The 24,187-nt window shown below is 43.6% G+C and overlaps 1 protein-coding gene across 1 annotated transcript in view; it reads left to right on the top strand.

Annotated features, from left to right (window-relative positions):
- Window positions 1-24,187, top strand: part of GLB1 (galactosidase beta 1) — a 93,125-nt gene that overhangs the window by 11,855 nt on the left and 57,083 nt on the right. Inside the window, exons 2-6 of the mRNA XM_081284384.1 lie at window positions 9,607-9,776; window positions 11,459-11,609; window positions 12,118-12,178; window positions 13,876-13,970; window positions 20,782-20,962. Coding sequence (XP_081140510.1) covers window positions 9,607-9,776; window positions 11,459-11,609; window positions 12,118-12,178; window positions 13,876-13,970; window positions 20,782-20,962 — 658 coding nt within the window. The remainder of the gene's footprint in view (window positions 1-9,606; window positions 9,777-11,458; window positions 11,610-12,117; window positions 12,179-13,875; window positions 13,971-20,781; window positions 20,963-24,187) is intronic.

Genomic DNA, 24,187 nt, shown 5'->3' on the forward strand with positions numbered 1-24,187 from the left:
ATTCACCACTGAGCCACATCCCCAGCTCTATTTTGTATTTTATTTAGAGTCGGGGGTCTCACTGAGTTTCTCGGCCCCTTGTCATTGCTGAGGCTGGCTTTGAACTCAGGATCCTCCTGCCTCAGCCTCCCAAGCACTGGGATTATGGGCATGTGCCAACACACCCAGCGGGTGGCCCTTTTTGAAGGCAACCTTTCCAAGCTTTCCTTTCAACCAGTTGGCTGTATGTCAGAGACCTGGCTCAAACCTGGGACCTGAATGAAGACATGCTGCTGACAAGTTCTTAACTTTTTTGTCTTGTTAAACATGTCAGGCAGCACCCTTGCCAACTCCCAACCATCTTGTCCCATAGGGATGCTGAGGTTTAAGAGCCATGCTTAGGTTCACTACTGGTTGCTGTCTGGCCTTGCTGGTGAATGTAATTGTGTCCACCAGCAGCAGCAGCTGCTGCTTTTTTGGGGGGTGGGGGTGGGGGTTGGTTGGTACTGGAGATTGAACCGCTTAACCACCGAGCCACATCCCCATCCTTGTTAGTTTTTATTTGGAGAGAGATTCTTTTTTTTTTTTTTTAATATTTTTTCAAATATTTATTTTTTAGTTGTAAAGTTGGACACAATACCTTTATTTTTATTTATTTATTTTTATGTGGTGCTGAGGATCGAACCAGTGCCCTGCGCATGCCAGATGAGCACGTTACCACTTGAGCCACATCCCCAGCCCCTGGAGAGAGATTTCTTGCTCAGTTGCCTATGGCCTATGGCCTATGTAAATTGCTGAGGCTGGCCTTGAACTGGCGATCCTCCGGCCTCAGTCCTGAGTTGCTGGGATTGGAGGCGCAGACCTTGTGTCCACCAGCTTCTGCCTGGTAGAATGGCCCATCTTGATTGTGCCAAGATCTCATTAACCCCAGTGATACTGGGAACATGGTGCTATGGCAGCATCTCCTGTTATCCCTTGCCTACAGAGGATAGCACCACTGGCGTCTCAAGGGTGCCATGGCCTTCCTCACTAATACATTCATGACTGAAGGGAGCAGTCTCTGGGCTTCTCCTGGGGAATATGGTCTGGTAGTAGGTTCATTGGTCATCTTTACATTCCCACCTCTCTGGGCCATCCCATGCCTTTTTTGGAATGCCAAGGCAGACCTGACATCATTTCATTTCCTATAAGCCACTACCATGTCTAGGTTCCAGAGAGCTGTCCCAACAGCATGGGACAGGGTTCAGGAGCATTTTCCAAGATAACCCCTAAGTCAGGGGTGAATACACAAGGTCAATAACTTCCCCCATCTAGCTTTGTATTCTGTCCCCTCAAGATCCATTCCTGTTGTCCCCTGTGGTTAAATCCTGGACCTTACTTTTTCTGGTCGGAGTTGTGGGTCTCTCTGAACGGTGCCCTAGAAGCCTCTGGCCTTCACAAATGTCCTGAGTGATCGGCTGACCTGAGCCTGTCAGTCTTCTTCAGAGCTCCCAAATTTGTTAACCAAAGCTAGCCAACCTCACAGCCCTTAGTTGTTAGTAGTCCAAGGCCGCTGAACACGTGCCAGCCCCCTCCCATCTACACCTCCTCACAGTCCTGCACAAGTCAGGGACTCAGTATTAGCTCACACTGGGCACCATAGGGTTCTTGTTATTTGTCATCTATGGAAAATACAGGTGCAATGGGTTGGGTGTAGCTCAGTGGTAGAGCACTTGCCTGGCATGCAGGAGACCCTGGGTTCAGTCCCCAGCAACACACATACTTTTTTTTTTTTTTAAGTCATAGATGGACAAAATACCTTCGTTTTATTTTTTATGAGATGCAGAGTTTTGAACCCAGTGCCTTCACATGCTAGGCAAGTGCTCTACCACTGAGCCCCAACCCCAGCCCCAACACACATATTTTTAACCCAGGGGCACTCCACCACTGAGCTATATCCCCAGCCATTCTCCCCACCATCTTTTTTTTTTCTTTTTTTTTTTTTTTTTTGGTACTAAAGATTGAACCTAAGGGCACTGAGCCACCGAACCATATCCCCAGCCCTTTTTATTTATTTATTTTTTTATTTTGAGACAGGCTCTCATTAGGTTGCTTATAGCCTTGCTAAGTTTCTGAGGCTGGCTTCAAACCTGTAAGCTTCTTCCCTCAGCCTCCTGGGACGCCTGGTTTACAGATATGTGCCACCTCATCCGGCCCATGTCCAATGGTTAGTACAAATGGTACCAGATATGGTCTAATCTGGGATCCTCTGGAAGCAGAGCTTGAATCAAGGCCTTGGGTACAGGTGGCTTGAGGAGCCATCTAAGAGCACAGGAGTGGGCTGGGGTTGTGGCTCAGCAGTAGAGCGCTGAGCTACACTCCATAGTAGCATATTAAGATATTCCTCGTTGCTTTTATAAAACAAAAACAAACAAACAAAAAAAACAGGAGTAAGGGACGAAGCCTACACAAGAATGTGCAGAGTGATTATCACTCTGGGTAACAAGAACATGATTTTGCCAAGACCTTCCTGAAAAGTATACAGAGTACCTCCAGAGTTGTCTGAAAGGTGAGAATGTTGGTTGGTTAAGGCGTACCCCAGAGGTGTGGACTTGCCAGCACTCTTGGGCTCGTGCACTCAGTAGGCTCCCCCAGTGTTGGGGGCAGTAAGACGTGAGCTGTGAGTTTGAGTTGACATGCTGTCCGCACAGTGCATACTGAGTTTGACCAGGACCTTCTGCAGAACTGCCACCAATGTGGCTATGTTTCCAAAAACCCTATTCTCCCTGCTTTTTTCACCCTATATATCTTGGAGATCTTTGCTCACAGGCAGGGGCAAAGGACCTTATTACTCTTAAGAGCTGTGTACCATTTCATCATGTATGTGTGTTGCGTGCAGCATACACAAATGTGTGCACATATGTACTTGTACACACCTACAGGCACATGCAGTACATATACCTTATGACCACAATTTATTTTATCAGTTCACTTTTCTATTTGTGTCGATATTTTACTAAGAGCCAGGCATGGTGGCCCACACCTGTAATCCCAGCGATGTGATAGGTTGAGATAGGAGGACCACAAGTTCAAGATCAGTTTGAGCAACTTAGTGCAACTTAGCAAGACCCTGTCTCAAAATATAAAGGGCTGGGGATGTGGCTCAGTGGTTAAGTGCCCCTGGATTCAATCCCCAGGGGCAAAAAAAAAAAAAAGTTTTCCCAGACCTACAGAGGGTTGGAAAATTTCACTGTTCAAGTCCATCAATTTGCTTTTTTAGTTGCATTTTAAAGTAAGTCGCAGACAACAGTGCCATTTTCAACCTCAGAATACTTGAGTGTGCATGCCATTTATTAGGGGGTCAATATTTTTACTTTTTTCCTTTTAAGGTAGAATTTACATACAAAAGCACAAATTAAGTAGACTACTTGAATTTTTTAATTCATTTTTTAGTTGTAGGTGGACACAGTACTTTTTTTATGTGGTGCTGAGGCTCGAACCCAGTGCCAGGCAAGCGCTCTACCACTGAGCCACAACCCCAGCCTGAATATTTGAATTTTAACAAATGCCCATGTCTGCATAATCCAAAGCCCTTACTCAGCTGGAATATTACCAAGACCCCCCAAAAGTTCCTTCATGTCCCTTCCCAGGCAATACCTGCCCCCACTCTCCTATAGGTGCCACTATGGTTTGAAGGTGTCCCCCAGAGTTCATGTGCTAGAGGCTTTATTCCCAGTGCAGTAATGTCAAGAGCTGGGACCTTTAAGAGATTAGGCCATGAGGACTCTGCCCTTGTGAGTGGATTATTATTGCAGGAGTGGTTTTGTTATCACATGAGTGGTTTTTATAAAAGCAAGTTGGATTCATTCTCTCTCTCTTTTCCCTTCCTCCCCCACTTCGTTCCTCCTCATCCCCATCCCCCTTCCCTGTGAACTCTTGCCCTTCAACCTTCTTCCATGGGATGAGGCCGCACAAAGACTCTTGCCACATGTGGTTGCCTGGATCTGGAACTTCCCAGCCTACTGAATTATAGGAAATAAATCTGTCCTTTATAAATTACTCAGTCTCAGATTTTCTGTTATAGCAGCACAAATGGATTAAAATAACAGGTAACAATTCTGACTTTTCCTCCCAACTTAGATTAAGTTTGTTCTAGGTTCATGCAGTGCACAACCTTTGTGTAAGGTTTCTTTCACTGAACACTTTTGGGACTTATTCATGTTATTGCAAATACCAGTGGTTTGTTCTCTCTTTTTTTTTTTTTTTTGGTGCTGGGGATTGAACCTAGGGCCTTGTGCATGTGAGGCAAGCATTCTACCAACTGAGCTATCCCCAGTCCCGTGGTTGGTTTGTTTTATTGCTGAGTAGTGTTCCATCATATGAATACACTACAGTTTACACATTTTTCTATGTGTAGAAATTTGAGTTGTTTCCAGTTTTGTGCTGTTACTAGAGAAGCTATTATTTGGGGGGCTGTGGTTGTGGCTCAGTGGTAGAGTGCTTGCCTAGCATGCAGGAGGCACTGGGTTCGATCCTCAGCACCACATAAAAAACAAAATAATGTGTTCACCTAAAACTAAAGATACATAAATAAATATTATAAAAAATAATAGGTTTTTTTTTTAAGTCTTTGAACATGTTTTTGTTTCTTAGGACTTCTTATTCTGAAGGACAATTTGGCTTAAACATTGTTGCAGTAAAAGACAAATTGTATATTTATAGGAATAGTATGGAGAAAATTATGGGGTAAAGGTAAATCAAATGTTTCTTTTTTTTTTTTTTTAATTTTCGGTAGACACAACATCTTTTATTTTATGTGGTGCTGAGGATCCAACCCAGCTCCCCGCGCATGCCAGGCAAGGGTGTTACCACTTGAGCCACATCCCCAGCCCTAAATCAAATGTTTCTAACAAATTTTTTATTATACAGCTTTCCAGATAGAATCCCAGAGGTCCTATTATCTATCACCAACTTGAACCTATCCACTTTTTTCTTTGCTCTTTTTCTTTCTTTTCGGCCTATCATTTTGGTTTTGTTTGTTTTTTGTTGTTGGGGATTTAACCCAGGGGTGCTTTACCATTGAGCTATATCCCCAGCCCTTTTAATTTTTTTTATTTTCAGACATGGTCCTGCTATTTTGCATAGTGCCTTGCTAAGTTGCTGAGGCTGATCTTGCACTTACAATCCTCCTGCCTCAGCCTCCTGAGTCATCATGGCACTCTGCTGGCTTGTTAGACTTTAAGTCATTTCTTAGATGTCTGAGTATTCTCCTCATAACTATTTCCATATTCCTCTTGAACTTTTTTTTGTATGATAGTCTCCATGCCGTTTTTTTTTTTTTTTTTTGAGTAGTTACAAAATTAATGATAATGCTTCTAATACTAATACCGGATGTATGTTCAGATTTTTCCTATATCAGTGTCATTGGTTTGTTTTTGTGGTTTGTTAGGATCCAAACCAGGTTCACACATTTCACTAGGTCATTATTCCTCTTAAGTTCTCTTTTATTTTCTAATATTCCCTTTCTTTGCCTTTAATCACATTGATTTATTGCAGCAACTGGATCAGTATCATTGGGTTTTTAGAATATTCCACATCTTGGGTTTGGCTTATTGATTCTGTATGGTATCATTAGATCTAGGTTCAATTGTGATTTACGCTCAATAGTGAGAAACACTTTCTAGTGGGACTACATACTTCACGTTGAATCAAAACCTGAGACGTACATGATCTTATGTTCTCCTTTTACTAAGGCTAAAATTGAGCAGAAATTTTAAATTTCTGGTTAAATTTAAATTTAAATCAAATCCAGGGCCAGTACATGAGAACTAAGTGCTAGGAAACCTTAGAGATAGACAGATCCAAGATTGTACAAAGTGCAATTTGTCGGAGACTAACAGAATCATGGTCCTGGTTGGCAGCAAGTCCAATGCATCCTGTGATTTGGGTCAGAAGGAGGAGGGTATAAAATGGTCAGGACAAAAGTGACTTCATCCAAGCCCTAAAGTACCTGGTTTATCTGAAGCTAATATCAAGAATGTTGGGCACATTCACGGCACTCACAGAGCTAGGGGCCACCTACCACTCTAATAATTTTATGTTTATAGCATGCAGAGAAGCTAAAGAAAACTGGCTGGAGCTACTTGGGGCAGTCATGGCAGTAACAACTCAAGACTGTCAGAGTTTAGCTTAAATTCATTTTGCTAAATGTTAAGAGTATTTTCACATTCTTTTATTCCTTCTGCCATTCTTAGCTGAAATTCTGTGAAGAATTATCCATTGTCAAGGTTTTGGTTAACCTAAAATAGTGTTTACGTGAAAGGGAGGCTCTTTCTTTGTATAACTTTTCAGAATAATAATTGGGGACTTTAGCAATCTCCTAATGTGACTATTGATGTTTTCCCTCTATTATAAACTTACAGTCCTTAACATCCATGCAATCATTTTTTGGTTTTAAATGTGGTTCTGGTGAAACCTGAGTTTCTCCACCATTACTGGTAGATGAGATCTGCATAATAGCCAGCCTCTGAAATCTGCAGCTCTTCGTGGTGGGCTATGCCCTCCAGTGTTGTAGCAGATCCCAGCCCCTCACCACCAGTTTCTTCTTTCTGGATTCTTGTGAATTCAAAGAATGAAATCTACAGACGAGGATGAGTGAGTGTAAGAGTAGGATTTATTCAAGTGTGAATAGAAACAGAACTCCTATAGGGCAGAGGGGACCCTAGAGGGGTTTCCATTTGAGTGTGTGCCTGCCTAGGGGTTTATATAGCACTTGGGCCAATGTGATTTGTCCAATTTATACCCATCAGAGTTTGTAACCAATGCTATTGATATAAATTATGCTAATCAGGCTTTGGAAAAGTGCCAGTGCTATTGGTCAGCTCTGTAATCCCATTCAGATCTGTGCCACTTCTGTTTTCCCAGGGATCTAGGGAAGGGGCGGTTGAGATCGTGGGATGGTGATTGCTCTGGGGGGTTCTGGGATGTACCCTGTGGGGGACAGGTACAGGCCCAGTACTGGCTGCCACCACAGTACAGATCAGCATGCCCTGGTCTGATGTGGCCTGCGCTTGCCTGCACTCCAGCCAGACCTGGTCACCACTATGTAGCTCTACCCCTGCTTTAGGGGCGGTTAGTGGGGCTGGCCACGTGGCTGGGCAGTGGAGGAGCCACGTTACTTGGGAACTGTATCCACAGCCTTGAGCTTGGGACAATTTTGACACTAAGCTGGATTCCTGGAACTTGTGGAGAACCCTTATTTGATAGTGTTGAGAGTCACTCTGGCTCCAAAGACTAACTTCCCTATCCCCCAAGAAGAGCTGTCCAATGGTGAGCCCTGCTGGCTCACCTGATCCTGCTGTCCAATGGTGAGCCCTGCTGGCTCACATGATCCTGCTGTCCAATGGTGAGCTCTGCTGGCTCACATGATCCTTATCCACCAATTAGGACGCACCCCAAGCTAGCTTCCAAAAAACTGTTAAATTGTTAAACTGTTTCAACTGTCAAACCACCCCCGGCTCTATAAATATGCAGAGCTGCCTCAATAAACAGGCATTTTTTTCTCTGAAGGCAAGCCTTGATTGTTCTTTCAAGTTACATCTCAATGAAACTGGGAGGGTAAACAAAACACGCATGTTTCTCCTTAGGCCCAGAAGGCAACTGGTAAAGTGCTCTCTTATGATAACACTTATTCAGGGGTCACCATGCTCTGGACACCTAAGTGGTTTGTCAGAAGAACAACACACAAGGGTCCCACTACTGGCCAGATTCAAGCAAATGGGGGGATCTGGCTGGAGGGGGCCCTTAGGGTCACTTGCACCGCTCCCAACAGATAGTTACACACATAGGATGAGTATGTTTTCAAAATCATCTATTGGGGCACATTCTCTAAGAAATTCTTTATATTTCTTGTGAGTTAGGAAACTCTTGCCTTTGAATGGAAATTAAAGCTTTATTTACAAAGAGAATAGTGATATTAAATTGACACTTGCCTTTAAAAAAAAAAACAACACTTTTTTTTTCTTTTTGCTGGGGATGGAACCCAGGGTCAATTTAATGCTGAGCAACATCTCTAGTTTTCAATTAAATAAGTTTTTTTTTTTATTATTTTTATGTGGTGCTGAGAATCAAACCCTGCCTCATGTGTGAGACAGCACTCTACCACCGAGCTACAACTCCAGCCTCCCCTTCCCTGAGTTTTTATTTTGAGACAGGGTCTTGCTAAGTTACTGAGGCTGGCCTTAAACTTGCACTCCTCCTGTCACAGCCTCCCAGCTCACTGGGATCACAGGCCTGTGCCACTAAGCCTGGCTAAAAAACATTAGTTTATTTTGTTTTGGCTTCATTGAGATGTAACCCACATCCAGTGAAGCCTTCCATTAACTCCGTTCATTCTGCTCTGAGTCCTTGGACACTAACTACCTCCCCAGTTGGAGTTCAGTCCAGGTAGGATCTGGGAATTGAACTCTCACAATTGCTTCCAGATATGCCTTCAAGGACAACCCTCACAGCTACCCCAGACTGTGCTACTATAATTAAAGCTGGTATTCTGACTTTTGAAAGCCTAAAGATGCACAAGGAATCTTACCAATAGTGGACACCGGTTAGGTGGATTCTTAACAACCCGGGTTCTGTGGGCACCTGCTGTCTGTTGCAGTCCTTTTCTAGCCACCAGAGTGCAGTGTTCCACTCTCCCCGACAGCCCCTTTTGAGGCCTTTTCTTTCAAATCCTGGTACTTTTAGCTCCTGAGGTGGCTGAAAAAAAAAAGTCGTTGTTGCTATAAACACAATCTTACAATGCAACCCAGTGGAGTAGTTCCACATGTGTATACGTGACAAACTTTTCATCCAGTAACCTACTTTGCTGTGTGTGATATATTCTGATATTTTTCTACTCATTTTGAAAAGGTGCTGATCCACACCCAAATTGAGTTTATTGCTCGCAAATTGGATTGCAGCAGACAATTTGAAAAATATTGCCTTTAAAGTTCCTCTAGTGGTACCCTGAATAATTATGGATGAGATGTAGGATTAGAGAAAACTTTCCCAGGTAACTCTGGGTCTCGGTGCGACAGCTACAATGGGGCTTTAGGGATGCAAACTTGAAATCCATTGCTGTTTACCCTGTTTTACACTTAGAATTTCTCCTAATGCCTTTGTGGTGCTGGGGATCTAACCAGGGCCTCTTGCATGCTGGGCAAGCACTTCACTACTGAGCTACCCACACCCCAGCCCCTACACTTAGAATTTTCTAACAGGTCTTAGTGATCCCAGTGACACTAATGTTGAGTTCATTCAAGTACTTAGGCAGATTGTAGCCACAAATGTGTGCATGATCTGTTCCTAAGTCCTTTGAACAGCACAGTGACACATAATCCCAGTCACGCGTATCTGATCAGGGCTGGCGTCTGGGATCTGAGCCCTGTAGAATCCTTCGTGTGCATCTTCCTTAAAGACTTCTGTTCCCTGAGGGCACACACGGTGGGCCTGGCTTGGCTGGGATTTGTTTGACAGCCCAGAAACCAAGCATGAACTCCATCAGCACATTATGTGAACTAAATAGACAGGGAATCACCTGCTGCTGTCAAAGCATCTGCTTCTGAAATGCAGAAAATGGAGATTCTTTAATGTCCTGTTCTTGCTCTGCAGAATGTCACCAAGAGGACATTTGAGATCGACTACCAGAAGGACCGCTTCCTCAAGGATGGCAAGCCATTTCGCTACATCTCTGGAAGCATTCACTACTTCAGAGTGCCGCGCTTCTACTGGAAGGACCGGCTGTTGAAGATGAGGATGGCTGGGCTGAACGCCATCCAGACGTAAGTAGGAAGGCGCTTGGCTCTCACCTGGGACTGAACATCCACACCTGGAGAAGGTGCTACTGCATTTCCCAGAGCAGCTATTGCACTGCTCAGAAATGGCAAACAGTGTAGTGTGGCCTCCTGGGCGGGGCTTATCATGAGCTCGCCTGGCTCTTCAGATAACTGGGCACTTCTTCCAACCTTGAACTGTGTCACCAGAAGTTGTAAAATAAATATCAGCTTTAAAAGGCAAAGGTAATGAAGACACGAATTGATGTGAATATACTATGTATACAACCAGAGATATGAAAAATTGTGCTCCATATGTGTAATAAGAATTGTAATGCATTCCGCTGTCACATATAAATAATAATAATAAAAAGGCAAAGTAACAGTGGGCACTTACCAGGTATAGGGCACTTGACCCAAGTGATCCCTTTCTCTGAGGTAGGCATTACTGTTCCCATTTATGTCTGGTAAAACTGAAATTTGCCCACTGTCATAGCTTTGGTCAGAGGTCCAGCTAGGATTTCAACGTGAGTGTGTGTAGGCAGCCAAGGCTTCTCTGAGCTCTTAGCAGAGTGAACTTGGGCAAAGGTAGATTCCTGAAACCAGTTTGTCTTCTTGATTCTGCTGGAGTAATTGTATAAGGTCAGACTATAGAATTACCCCAGTTGTTATCTCTCTTCATTTCTTCTGATGTTGCCTGGTGACTAGGGAAGAAAGTTGGGGTGGCTGGCCACTCTGGGTTTTGCAGTGCTGATGTGGATTGCAGATAACTTTTCAAAGATGAGCGGTGAGGAAACCTTTAGATGGTTGAGGAGATGGTTAGGGAGAGTCCCACTCATTATTTCTGGGTCTAAGACCACTGGTAGAGTGAACCCAGGTTCATCTGTTAATACTTTCTGCACTGAGTTCTGGTAGACCAGACCAAGGCTATCTGTCCCAGGGAACTCAGAAATCATGGGGTTGTAGGAAAAGGACATAAGCTACCATCATCAAAAAAGACTTGTATAAAGGGACGGGGTGGTTTCACATTAAACTGTGTATCCCAGGCTGTAGGTAACCAGGGAGCTGAGAGTTGTTTTGGTTATTTTATTCCTTCTCATGCAATTCCTGACAAAATCTTTTGTCCAGATGTAGGTGTTGGAGGTTTGCCTACTTAAAGTTTATTTATTTATTTTTTTACCAAGTAAAGGTACCTCTTAAAATATTAGCCAAATATTTTTATTTTCCAGGCCTTACACAGGTGTATACAATTTTTCTAGAATGAGTGTTCATGTAATTTTTTTTTTATATTTTGCTTTTTAAAACTTATACTGTGTTGAAAGGTGTTTTTTTTTTTTCTTGATACATTTTTTTGGTAAAGATTGTTTTCATGGGGGCCATTGGGTATAGCCCAGTGGTAGAGCCTATGCTTAACAAGCCCAAGGCCCTGGATTTCAATAAACTTTCAAGTTCCTGTGTTACCACTCGCATATATTTGAAGTCAAGCATTACATGGGAATGGACCTTCTTTGTGGGTCAGGAACTTACAAATGTACCCACTAAGTCTGATTAGCTTGGGTAGCTGCTATGAAAACTCTTCCCTAACTAGGCCTCTTCCCTTCCCTCTCTTGTCCCAAGAATGCCCCCTTCTCCTACCCCTCCTCCTCCGTGACTGCCAACTGTTCAGGAACAGGCTGTGTGTGTCTTGGCAGGTATGTGCCCTGGAACTTTCATGAGCCCCAGCCAGGACAGTACCGGTTTTCTGAGGACCATGATGTGGAATATTTCATTCGGCTGGCTCATGAGCTGGGACTGCTTGTCATCCTGAGGCCTGGGCCCTACATCTGTGCAGAGTGGGACATGGTGAGTGTGGCTAGACTGGGCTCTGCCTGCCTGGGAGACTGGCGGGCAGCAGGTCTGGGCAAAGTGAATTGAAGCAGTTTAAATAAGATTGTAATTCTGGATTGCCCGAGCCTGTGACTATACCCAGCACAGGGATCTGTTACTATAGAAGGAAAGGAACAGGTCAGGGTCAGAGCATGGGTTCTTTTGGTGGTTCATTCACATAATTCAGTATTCTCATCTGTCAGAAGTGGCTAGTGGTATCCGCTTTGTCTACCTCAGAGAGTAGTTGTGATGTTAAGTGGAATAATTGTATAAAATAGAGCCTTGATTCTCAATACGTTGCATTAAAACAGAATGATTATAATTTTACTATGTTCCATTTTCCCTGAAAGATTATAAACCAAAAAAAATGCAGCTTATTCCTTCTCCCTGAAGCATTTCTTTTCCATGTCTTCTAATGGTAATTTCTTTCTCCTCTAAGTTCCTTTCATGAAATACTTTTTATTTTTGTTGTTTCCTGTCCTAGGGGGGATTACCTGCTTGGTTATTAGAGAAAGAATCTATTGTTCTTCGCTCTTCTGACCCAGGTAAGTTGGGAAGAGACATTTTAAGAGAATTTATGAACGATAGATAATTGATATTGAAAGAGTCAAGTGTCTTGAAGTCTGAGCTACTTCTGCACAAATACTTCTGAAATTTAGTCTATTAATTGCCGTTCACTGTCCTACATCAGACATTGAACACATAGTGAATAAAACTTTCTTGGCCCGGCGTGGTAGTGCACGCCTGTAATCCCAGTGACTCGGGAGGCTGAGGCAGGAAGGTTGTGAGTTCAAAGCCAGCCTCTGCAACTTAGCGAGACACTTAGCAGCTCAGTGAGACCCTGTCTCTAAATAAAATACCCCCCAAAAAAGGGGGGGCTGGGGATGTGGCCCAGTGGTTAAGAACCCCTGAGTTCAATCCCCAGTACAAAATATATATTACTCTCTTGGACAACTCGACCAGATCTTACTGGTAACTCTTGGAATTGACATTGAGCCCTGTTTGGGGTTGACCAGCTGACTCCAGTGTTGTTTTTCTTCCTCCATGCTTCGTATGTGACACAGCCACTGATTGCACCAACCTAATCAAAATGGCAGACAGAGTTTCTGGGGTGGTGTTGCTAGATTGGTTGGTAGCTGCAGTGTTGTCTTTTACAGAGAGAGATGTGAATGAGAGCTTTTTTTCTTTTTAACCAATAAGATATTATTTTAGCTATAAGCTCTGAATAGTCAGAAGAGCCCATGTGGCTGCATTTAATTTCAAAAGACTGATTTCTCCTGGGGATGGTGGAGGTGACTGAGATGTTGTTGGTAAGGTACACTGTTATAACCAGAGCTAAAATTGACTAAGTCTAGTGTATAAAAGGCTAGAATATTATGTTGTATATGTGTTTTCCTCTTACTGTATCAGTCTTCTGTGTCTTTTTTGTTGTTTGCGGTACTGAGAATCAAACTCGGAACCTTGCAGATGCTAGGCAACTACCTCCCCAGCTATTTTTAAAATTTTATTTTGAGGCAGGGTGTCTCACCGAGTTGCCCAGGCTGGCCTCAAACTTGAAATTCTCCTGCCTCAGCCTCTTGAATAGTTGGGATTACAGGCATGGGCCACCATGCCTGGCTCACTCCTCTGTTTCGCACTCTTAATGTATCATTAATTTCCACATGTATTTCTCATTGATCTTCATGACACATTTAAAAAAATAGTTTTCATTGTAGATGGACACTATACCTTTACTTTTTATGGGGTGCTGAGGATCGAACCCAGTCAGTACCTCACACATGCTAGGAGAGTGCTCTACCACTGAGCTACCAACCCCAGCCCCTGTGACACATTTTAAAAGTATAGGCTTTTATAATCTCCTTTTGACAATGTAAATATATAATTTATTTTAAATTTAATTATATAATTTTATTTTAAAAAGAAAAAAAGCCTTACTGTGATTGAGGTGGGAACATGGCCTTCAGTCACTCTTCCATTTGTTCATAAACCTTTCCTGGATACCTCCCAGGGCCCTTGGTGAGGACAGACACCAGGCATACCAAGCCTTGTCCACCAAGGAGCTCAGCTGAGGAAAACTGGCTTTCAGGACAACATTGATCAGACTTTCCTTCTGAGTAGCTATCCCATTTTGGAAGGTAATTGTTGGGTCTTGTTATATCCTAATCAGTGCTATAATAAGGCCTTATCAATGTCTCTTCTAACTAAACACTGTGTGATGTGTTAAACCTCTCTTGTTGTCCAGATTACCTGGCGGCTGTGGATAAATGGTTGGGAGTCCTTCTACCCAAGATGAGACCTCTGCTCTATCAGAATGGAGGGCCGATTATAACAGTGCAGGTAACTGTGGAACTGAGTATGGAGGCAGGGTCAGGGCAGGTCTTCATCCATCTGCCTTATATCGGTGATAGGACTGATGCAGACATGAGCTTCAGCGTTCTGTTATTCTGAGGGGTAATGCCACAGATGATAGTTACTTTATCTGCATTGAGGGAAGGCATTGGCATTTCCCCCCCAAAAGAATAAGTCTCTCTCTGTTGCCCAGGTGGCCCTGATCTCCTGGGCTCAAGTGATCCTCCTGCCTCAGCTTCCCAAGTATCCTACAGACTACAGGCACATATGCCCCTGCCTGGCTCTCACATTACCATTTTTTAATGCCTGTGTTCTGTGCAGGATGCCCTAAAAATGCTGTGCGGTTCTTCTAGTCACCGCCTTTGAAATGAACAAGTTCAAAAAGGTTGAGTCGGCTGGTGGCAGAATCCAGATTGCACCCTATTTCTGCTGATCTCCTAGCCTGCGTCTTTCTCTCGTGCAATATCTCCTGGATGCAGGAATGCTGCAGGAACTGAAATGCTTTGGAGTCTGCCCTGCTAAGGCCATCAGTTATTCCTGGAATAGAAAGAGGGTGTGATAGGGGCCATTGTGTTTTCTCTCCAGCTTCCTGATCCCACTCTCCCTCCTTGTGTTCTTAGTTCTGCAAACACTAAGAACACCGTGGGATCCATCCTGTGGCACATATTTTCCATATGAAAAATCGGGACACTTGACCTGGAACAATTTTTGGTGTTTGCGAAATCACTTAGGTGAAATGTCAGACCACATTTGTTGGCCATTTATAAGGGTTGTTTTTATTGAAATGAATAAGGTGATGTAAAACTGCATCTTGGAACATCAAAGGAACACAGTGTGGCAATCCCTAAGGGAGTGTGGACCAGATTTCTTTTCAACAAACGGTGCTGTGGACAGGTTGTAGGGACTGGTTAGAGGAGGGAGCATGCTCTCCCTTGTCCCTCAGGTGTAGGTGGAATGAGGTATTGAGAGGGCTGAGCGGGTCAGGTGGCCACTAGGCAACCGCATAAGGGAAGGAGATGTCCTCTCGTGCAGGCCAGGTGGCTGTTCACAGAGCAATGTGCACGTAGCCCCAGGATGCCCCTTATCTTTTATTCATCTGGAGTCTGTACTGGTTAAGCCGAGAGAGAGCGGCATCTTCATGTGTGGAGATAGTAAGTCTGAAACTTGATCAACCTTTGCTCTGCACAGCTGGGTTTTCTTCCTTTTTCCCTCATCTCGGGTGAAAACCCTCCTTTTAGCTGCTACCATTTTTCAGTCTCTGCTTCTCCTTGAATCACTTTCCATTTCTGCACTTTTTGGTTGTGGAAATGCCTCCCAAAATGGAATCGAGTACTAACTCTGCGGAAGAAAGCAAAGTTGACTGTCTTGGGGACATATTGTTCCTCGTGTCCATCCCAGTGACCTCAGATGACTTTAATTTGACCCTAGGTGACTCTGCCCTTCTTTCCCCCTCATCTCTACCTGCTTGAATTCCCCTCCTCCACTCCACCATCATTTTTGCCCCTTGGTTACTAAATTGACAAGTACAGAAGAATACCAGAAAGAGAAAAGACAACTGTTCCTCAAACCTCAGGAACAGAAGAAAAGCACTTCACATTTTTGGGAATTTCCTTGGATATGAATATTTTACCATAATCCCCCCCCCACACACACACACACTTATTTTTTTTTTCTTTTTACAGAGTAAGTTGATGCTGTATGACCAACTTCCTGTGTGGCTTTTCCCACTTCATTCTTACGTCAAAAGCATTTTTTCGTATCAATAGAAGTTCTTTGTGAATCACCTTTCATGGTTGCCCCACTTGTATCTTTTTTTTTTTTAATTTTTTTTTTCTTTTTTAAACCAAGGATTGAGCCCAGGGGCCCTTTACCACTAAGCTATAATCCCCAAGCACTTTTAATTTCTTTGAGACAGAGCCTTGCAAAGTTGCTGAGGCTGACCTCAAGCTTGTGATCCTTCTGCCTGAGCCTCCCAAGTCATTGGGATTATAAGCATGTACCACCATGCCTGACTCCACTTAATGTCTTGAGGCTGGTGCCTGTCTCCCTCTATCCAAAAGCTGTTCTACTTGACTGACTTGGCTTCAGGAGGACTCTCAGATCCTTTGGTTAACGCCTCCTGCTGGGAAGAACATGTGGCAGTTCATCCTGTTTCATCTCTGAACAGTTGTTTTTCTAGTCTCCTCAACTTGGCATGTGTCGGCCTGGCAGCCATGAGGTCACATGAGTTTATGAACATATCCCAGACCCACAAGATGGTTCTAGAACTGACTAGAGGTGGATAGGTTGGATAGGAAAGAACTGGATGATTGGTGTTTCTGTGAGTAAAGGTTTCTGCAAGAGCTGATTTCTTTAGGTCAAGAGGTAGAAAAGAATGGATTTACTCACTTCATAAGGTTGGTGTTTCCTCTGCATTCCCAGGGAGTTTTGAGGAGACCCTGGAAACTTTGCAGTAGCTAAGGTCAAAATGAGGTAGTTTGGAATGCTTCCGTCCTGCTGAGGCCATGTGGGGTCTTTACTGCTGGTGTTTTTCAGATGCAGAAAACCAGGCTTGCCCTTATGATTCATCCAGATCTGCAAATGTTCCTCTTCTGGAGGGAATTAGCAAAGCCAGTGCCACCGAGTTGGTTGGCACACACGGATGTTTATCTCAGTTTGTACCTAAAACAAGCCAAAGATAAACATCTACCGAAAACATTCAAGGTGAAAATAATTTAGGAGTTTTACCTGGAACTTGACTTCATCCAGTTAATGAGGTATCCATCATGACCTCTCGGGCCTGTTTATGTCTATTGTTTTCAAAGAGCAACAACTTTAGAAGTCTTTGTGTGCAATACTGGAAGAGTATAACTAATTCCTAATTACTGTAGAAAGAAGACTTGCAAACTATGGCCCATGGGCCAAAACTAACCTGCCACCTGTTCTTACCAGAGTATATTGGAACATGGCCACACTTGGGGCTGCTTTGGAACTACAGTAGCAAAAAAGTCCCAAAAGCCTAAATTATTTACCCTCTGCCCTTTATTGAAAAAGTTGGCTGACCTCTGCTCTAGAAAAAGCAGCATTCCTTTGAATCTCTGACTTTTTCTGTGGGTCTTGCAACCCCTTTTCCATTTGTGTTTCCCCTACCCTCACCCCAGCCTTCCCATGCCTCTATTTATTTTTCTCTAACTGGCAACAGTATAGAGCTCCAGTATGGTCTTACTTGCTAGCTTTTCAAGCACTTAGTAGATGCCAGATACTACATCATGCATCAACTTTCCTCCTAACAAACCGGTGAGATAGGCATGGTCAATCTCTTACAAATGAGGACATTTTGCAGGTGGAGTCCCATGGATAGGAAGTGGTAGAGCTCAGATTTGCATGTGGACAATTGGGCCTTTAACCATGACCCTATGCTGTTTTGCAAATGTACTTCTCCCTCCTCATTTCCCTCCATCCCCCTCTGTCTGTCTCTACCCCTCCCCACCCAAAAAAAAAAAACTACCCAGGAATTTGGGGTACAGCTCACTAATAGAGCATGTGCTTAACATGTAGGAGTCCCTGGTTTCAATACCCAGGACTCCCCCCAAAAAATCATGTATATGCATTTACTACAAATCTGTTTATTTTGAGATACATAGTGCAATGGTAATCATTGAATAAGACTTGAAAAAGTGAGATTTTGGGGGAAGAAAACCAACATTGGGAGCTATACAGCTGAGAACATACATGAAGAAGCTTTAAGCTGACTTAATTGCTAGAGCTGACCCTTAAATTTAGCTGTGAACTTCTGAATCCTAAAGGGAGCCAGTCATTTGAGTAGCAGCCTAATCATAAAGGGAGACAGACACAGTCACTTCAATAGCTCTTATTAAAAGAGCAGAAAGACAGAAAATGAGGAACAAAGAACCTTGCCAGTATTTGCAAAGCTTTTCTTAACACTGGGCTCGATTATTTCAAAAAGATTTTTCTCCTCCAAATACCTCCTCCTTCCAGATGGCTTTTTGACCAGCAAAGATTTTGGTATTGGGCATGCTTGCTGGAGTCTGTTTTGCTTCTTGAACTCATAATTGGAATGACTTGCCAGAGGGCTCCTCTCTGAGAAAATGGTCCTGCATGAAACCATCCAGGAGGGGGACTGTGCTGATAATGCTGGTGGCTTCATTAGTCAGGTTTCTATCAAAATGAACAGAGCACCTGAGAAAATCAGCTTATAAGGAGGAAAGGATTACTTTGACTCATTCAGGGGTTTCATTCAGTCCACAGGTCCTTTGTCCTGTTGCTTTGAGCCTGTGGTGGCACAGAATCTCAAGGTGGGAGCACATGGAAGAGGTGGCCTCTGTGCCTCCTGGTAGCAAGAAAGCACAAGAGAGAGGAAGGGGTCAGGGGTCCAGCATCTCCTCCAAGGGCATGCCCCAATGACCTAACTTCTCCCACTGGCATGATAGGCTGGTGACCAAGCCTTTAACTTCTGGGCTTTGGAGGGATGTTTTAAATCCAAACTGTAATAACAGCATTTAGTTCATCTTCATGGCTCTCCAACTCTGCCCTGGGCCTCATCAGGCTAGTGGTGGTTTGGAATCCCTTCTATCCATTCCTCTTCCCCAGCTAGATGCTTTTCCTTCCATAGCACCTGCAGGGACGCTTCCTTAACTAACTCGCCTAGCTACCCTCAGGCTGGACACCTCTTCTCTGCGGACTCGGTTTCTCATGCTTATGTTTAAAAGCAATGTTTTCACTGGATGCAGTGGCACATGCCAGAATCCCAGCCCAGCGACTTGGGAGACTGAGGCAGGAGGATGGAAAATTTGAGGCCAGTCTTATAACTTAGCAAGACCCTGTCTTAAAAAAAAAAATGGTTGCGGGGAGCTGGGGCTATAGCTTAGTGTAGCGCGTGTAAGGCACTGGGTCTGATCTTCAGGACTGTATAAAAAAATAAAGGCATATTGTCCATCTAAAACTACAATAAAACAAAAAGGGCTGGATATGTAGCTAGTAGTAAAGCACCATAGGTTCAATTCATAGTTACACCTACAAATTAAAAAAAAAACTATTATAAAGATCTGTTCTGTATTTTTGTGCAGGTTGAAATTTTGGGGTTGGATAGTTTTTCTGAACTTTCATAAATTATGGAATGCAACATATATACATAAATGTGCAGTATCATAATGTGGGCACCCCCATAACTACCAGCCAAGGATGGGAAACGGCACCTAGCAGCACCCCAGCAGCTCCCCAGGTGCTGTTCCCCTCCCAACTGCCCTGGCTTTGATGCCGTCAATATCTATCTTTTCTTTATGTACTTTTACCACCTATGTGTGTACTCAAACTTAATTGTCTGGTTTTTGACCTTTCTATAAGGGAGATTGTCCAGTATGGATTTTTAAAAAATATTTTTAGTGGTATATGGACACAATACCTTTATTTATTTTTATGTGGTGCTGAGGATCAAACCCAGTGTCTTCACACATGCTGGGAAGTGCTCTGCCACTGAGCCCCAGCCCCCAATATGGATTTTTCATTGTTGTGCATTTTTCACTCAACATGAAATCCATTCATCTTATTGTTCAAGAGCCAGGTTTTTTAATCTTTTTTTTTCCATTGCCCCATAATGAACCTTTTTAGACATTTTTTTTCTTATTGGTCCACCACAAGAAATTTTAATACCTGGGATATTATATATCTGTTCATGTACTGTAAGTACATCTGTGTAAAGAGAATAAGATTTTTTTTTTTTTTTTTGATACTTGGCATTGAACTCGGGAGCACTTGACTCCAGCTCTTTTTTTTTTTTTTTTTTGTATTTTGAGACAGGGTCTCACTGAGTTGCTAAGGGCCTTGCTAGATTACTGAGGCTGGCTTTGAACTCTCAATCCTCCGGCTTCAGCCTCCTGAGCTGCTGGGATTACAGGCGTGTGCCATCGCACCCAGCGAATAACATTTTTTTAATTTCAAGAATCAATTTTCACTCCCTGGGTGGGGATGCTCTCTTCCTCACTGGGAATACATGCTTCAGCAATATCTCCATTTTGCACCTGATAATGCTGTGTTGTGGGACTCCTCTGTGCCCTGAAAGGTGTTGAGCCATTAGCTACTGGATGCCACTAGCACCACCCACTTCCCTGTTGTGACAACCCAAAATGTTTCCAGACATTGCCAAATGTCCCCCCGGAAGAGGGCAGAAGTGCCCCTGGTTTAGAACCACTGAAGTTACTGAGCACAAAACAAGTACTGGTAATGAAGCACAAAACCGGAATACCCTCGAGGTTCAACCTGAGGATATGGGATAAACTATGGGGCATCTATATCCAGCATTGGTCCTTCCTAAAACTTTGTCCTATTCAAAAACTTTCTCCAGTTTTGAGGAAAGAAGATATTTGTGTTGTGTTTATAAATCTGGAAGGCTAAATTCTAAAATGCTTACAGTGGTTATCTGTGGATCATTGAATTAGCAGATCATTTAAATTTTTTTTCATTTTTCTCCATTGCCTAATATTTCTATCACTGGAAGGCATTTCTATGTAATGCTTAAAGTATCTATTCTATGAGATAATACCACTACAATTCATAACCCAATTTGCTGTTTTCGTATTATTTTATGTAGATAGTGGAGGAGGGTTAGTAGAACATAGCTTTGCTTTGTATGCTGAATGGCTTTTTGGAAAAGTCGGTTTGACAACTGAGGAAAGGACATTTTTCTGATAGTCATTAAGCCATGCCATCTTGGCAGATGCTTAGATATATTCCTTAAATCAAAGCTTGCATTAGAGTGGATATATTGGCATCTCCTAATTTTTCCTTCTTTTTAAATTTGCAGGTTGAAAATGAATATGGCTCCTACTTTGCCTGTGATTTTAACTACATGCGTTTCCTGCAGAAGCGCTTCCGCCACCATCTGGGTGACAATGTGTTTCTGTTCACCACTGATGGGGCTCAAAAAAGCTTCCTGAAGTGCGGAACCCTGCAGGGCCTGTATGCCACAGTGGACTTTGGAACAGGTTGGTATTTGTAAAAACAGAAAACATAGCTTAAAATCAGCTCTTTACTCAGTCAGTATGGGCAGCAGCTATTTTATATGGCATGGGCAGATTGAATGAATTTTCTCAAATTTTCCCTTATCAAGTGTGTTTGTCAGCTTTCTGTTACTGTAACAAAACACCTGAGATAATAAAAAGAGGAAAATTTTGTTTTGGCTTACGGTTTTAGAGGTTTCCGCTGGTCCTATTGTTTTTAGGCCTGTGGCAGTGTAGTATGTCATGGTGGGAGTACATGGTGGAGAAGTTCTGTTCACTTTATGGCTGCGAATCTAAAAAGAAAGATCAAAAGACCAGGGCCCCACATTGTCTTTAAGAGCAGTACCCCCAATGACCTAAAACCTCCCAGTAGGCTCCACCCCTTAAAGGTTCCACCACCTCCCAATAGCATCAGGCTAAGAACCAAGCATTTTAGCATAAGGGCCTCTGGTGGACATTTAAGATCAACTGTAGCATTAAGTAGAAAGTAAAAGAATAATCGCACCCCTCCGTTGCAGAGGATTGACTTATTTAAGCCCGTAGGACAAGAGTTTCCAGGCTAGCTTCATTTTCAGCACTTGTAGAGCTAGACCCTGGAGTGGGGTCAGGATGCGGGCGAGCAGTTACAACTGTGAGATGTCCTACGCTGGAAAGCTCTGTCTGGGGCAGACTCTGCTGCCCTCATCTGCTTCCCCTGTCCCCCCACTTTGTCAGACTTGTGCTGTGTTGTAGCCTGAGCACAATTTAAAGTCAGCCACTGGCTGGTGTTGAAGGCCTGTCAGCCCTTCTGTGCAGGAAACTTTTCGACACTTCTGTTATCTTTCTGCATAACTCATGACTCTGAGCTGTGAGGCCCAGAGGCGTCTGCCAGATGCTTCAAAAAGCGTCTTGGCAGACTCACATGTAAGCTGCAGAGGTTTAGCTAATGAAATTTCTGAATGGGTGGGTAGTGTGACTAGGAGGCTTCTGGCTTTAAGAAATGTCAGGGAGTCTTCACTTAGACTGAGAGCAGCTGTCATAAAGGACATAACCGCTAAATGTAGAGTGTCATTCTGAACAGGATCCTAGAGTGGATTCCACCCCGCCTCCCACCACACAGGATATTACTAAGACAGTTACAATTTTGAGTAAAGTTTGAAGATTATAGTACTGTGATTGTTAACGTTCTGATTTTTATAGTGGTATTGTGCTTTTAGAGAACGCCCTTGTTGCCCGGTGTGGTGGTACATTGCCTGTCATCCCAGTGGCTTGGGATGTTGAGGCAGGAGGATTACAAGTTCAAAGCCAGCCTCAGCAACTTAGCAATTCCCTGAGCAACTTAGACCCTATCTCAAAATAAAAAAGGGCTGGGGATGTAGCCCGGTGGTAAAGCATCCCTGGGTTCAATCCCCAGTACCAAGGGAGGGGGGGAAAGTACTCCTTGTGCTTAGGGAACACACATCGAAATATTTAGGGACAAAGGGCCATCCTGTCTGTAACTTATTCTCACATGGCTCAAAAAAAATTATGTGTATATTATATAGAAGGAGAAACTGATCAATAAATGAGGTAACATGCCAACAACTGGCAAATCTTAGTGAAGAGAATATAAGTGTTCTTTGTACTATTTTTCCAATTTTTATAAGACTGAGATTATTTTAAGATAAAAAGTTACCAAAAAAAAAAAAAAAAGACCAACTCTGCAAAAAGCATGAAAACCCTGCTGCTCTTCCCCTAATGTATAAGCCACTTCAAACACATGGCATATCTAATGGTTGTCCTCCCTTGAGAGGGACCCACAGGAGTCTGAAGTGGTGGAAGTTTGACTGAAATTGTATGTTGAAAAAGGTTCTTCTATGTTACCAAAAAGGAGATGAAAAGAATGGACCTTAAGTCAACTGAGTATTTCTAGAAACGTGGTCTATTGCTCAGAGCGTTTGGTGATGGAGTAACTAACTCATCTACAAAGAGCTGAAGAGGAAGAGGCATGCTGGTCTCCTCCCACATTGGCACCCTGCCCGCCCATCACAGTCATGAAAAAAAGCACAGTATTTTTCTGTCAGAAGGAACAAATTGAAGAGTGTTAAGAGTCTGTTATAAGCAGGATTTGTCAGTGAAGTGACTGATTGTTCCCATGGGGGCTGAAGAACAGGCCACTGCAAAGCAGAGGTGCTGGGACAGGTGGCCCCCGGCCTGACTTACGCTAGCTCCGTTCACTTGTGTGGGAGAAAGGGTACTGACCAGTGACGGTGGTGGCTGGATCTCAGGAGGAGGCTCCTGAGGACAGTACTGAAAGATCTGAATGCCACCTCATGCTTCACAGTGAGAAATACAGCCAGTGAGGTTCTGTTCTTTCTTGCTCAGCACCAAAGGCCCAGCTGAGAGCAAGCAGATATTAAAGGGTCTCACTGGCCTCGCCTCCACACTGGGTGGGACACCTTCCGCGGGTGTGGATCACAAAGTGTCAGGCGGGCTGGCACCTGCTCCTGTTGGTGTGGACACTGGACATTGTCACTCTTAGCCAGACGTGAGGCAGCCCGTTACCTCTCTGTGGAAAAATCCTCTTTATTTTATTTATTTATTTTTTTAATTATTTTATTGTTGGTTGTTCAAAACATTACATAGTTCTTAATATACCATATTTCACAGATTGATTCAAGTGGGTTATGAACTCCCATGAAAAATCCTCTTTAGAAGAGGAAGGAATGTAGAAGACACAGAAGACGAGACAACGTTTAGGCATCCTACTGGGATATTTCAGAAAGAAAAATCGAGAGCAGGTGGTTCAGAATGGCTGACAATGTGCACATGAGGATTCAGGGTGTGCTTTATTGTTTGGGGAGAAACACAGCAAAAGCACCCGCATCCCCCACCCCCGTGGCTTATTAATTAGCTGGCAAGTATTCGTGGCACTGTTATGTGTGTGGTGCTGAGGAGGCTTCCAAGGAAGTGTCTTCAGGGCAGGCCCATCCCTTAGGGAGCATCTAAGGTCGACCAGCTGCCCATGGGAAGAGGGAAACACCCATGACCTGTGTGGAAGCCTGAGGAGGGCAGGCTTGTGAAAGGAAGGCCTCAGGCGAGTGGTCAAGGGAGACCACAGGACCTGCTCAGGGAGGAAGCAATGTTCTCTGGCCCCCACATATCTTTTAATGGATGATCTGAGTCCAGCCTAAAGCCAGTTTGGAGAGTGTTCCAGGCCCATGAGGGTGTGGAGAAGGGCAGGAGGCCTGT

The sequence above is a fragment of the Spermophilus citellus genome (genome assembly GCF_964194105.1).
Source record: "Spermophilus citellus genome assembly, chromosome: 3".
In the NCBI taxonomy this organism is placed as follows: Eukaryota; Metazoa; Chordata; class Mammalia; order Rodentia; family Sciuridae; genus Spermophilus; species Spermophilus citellus.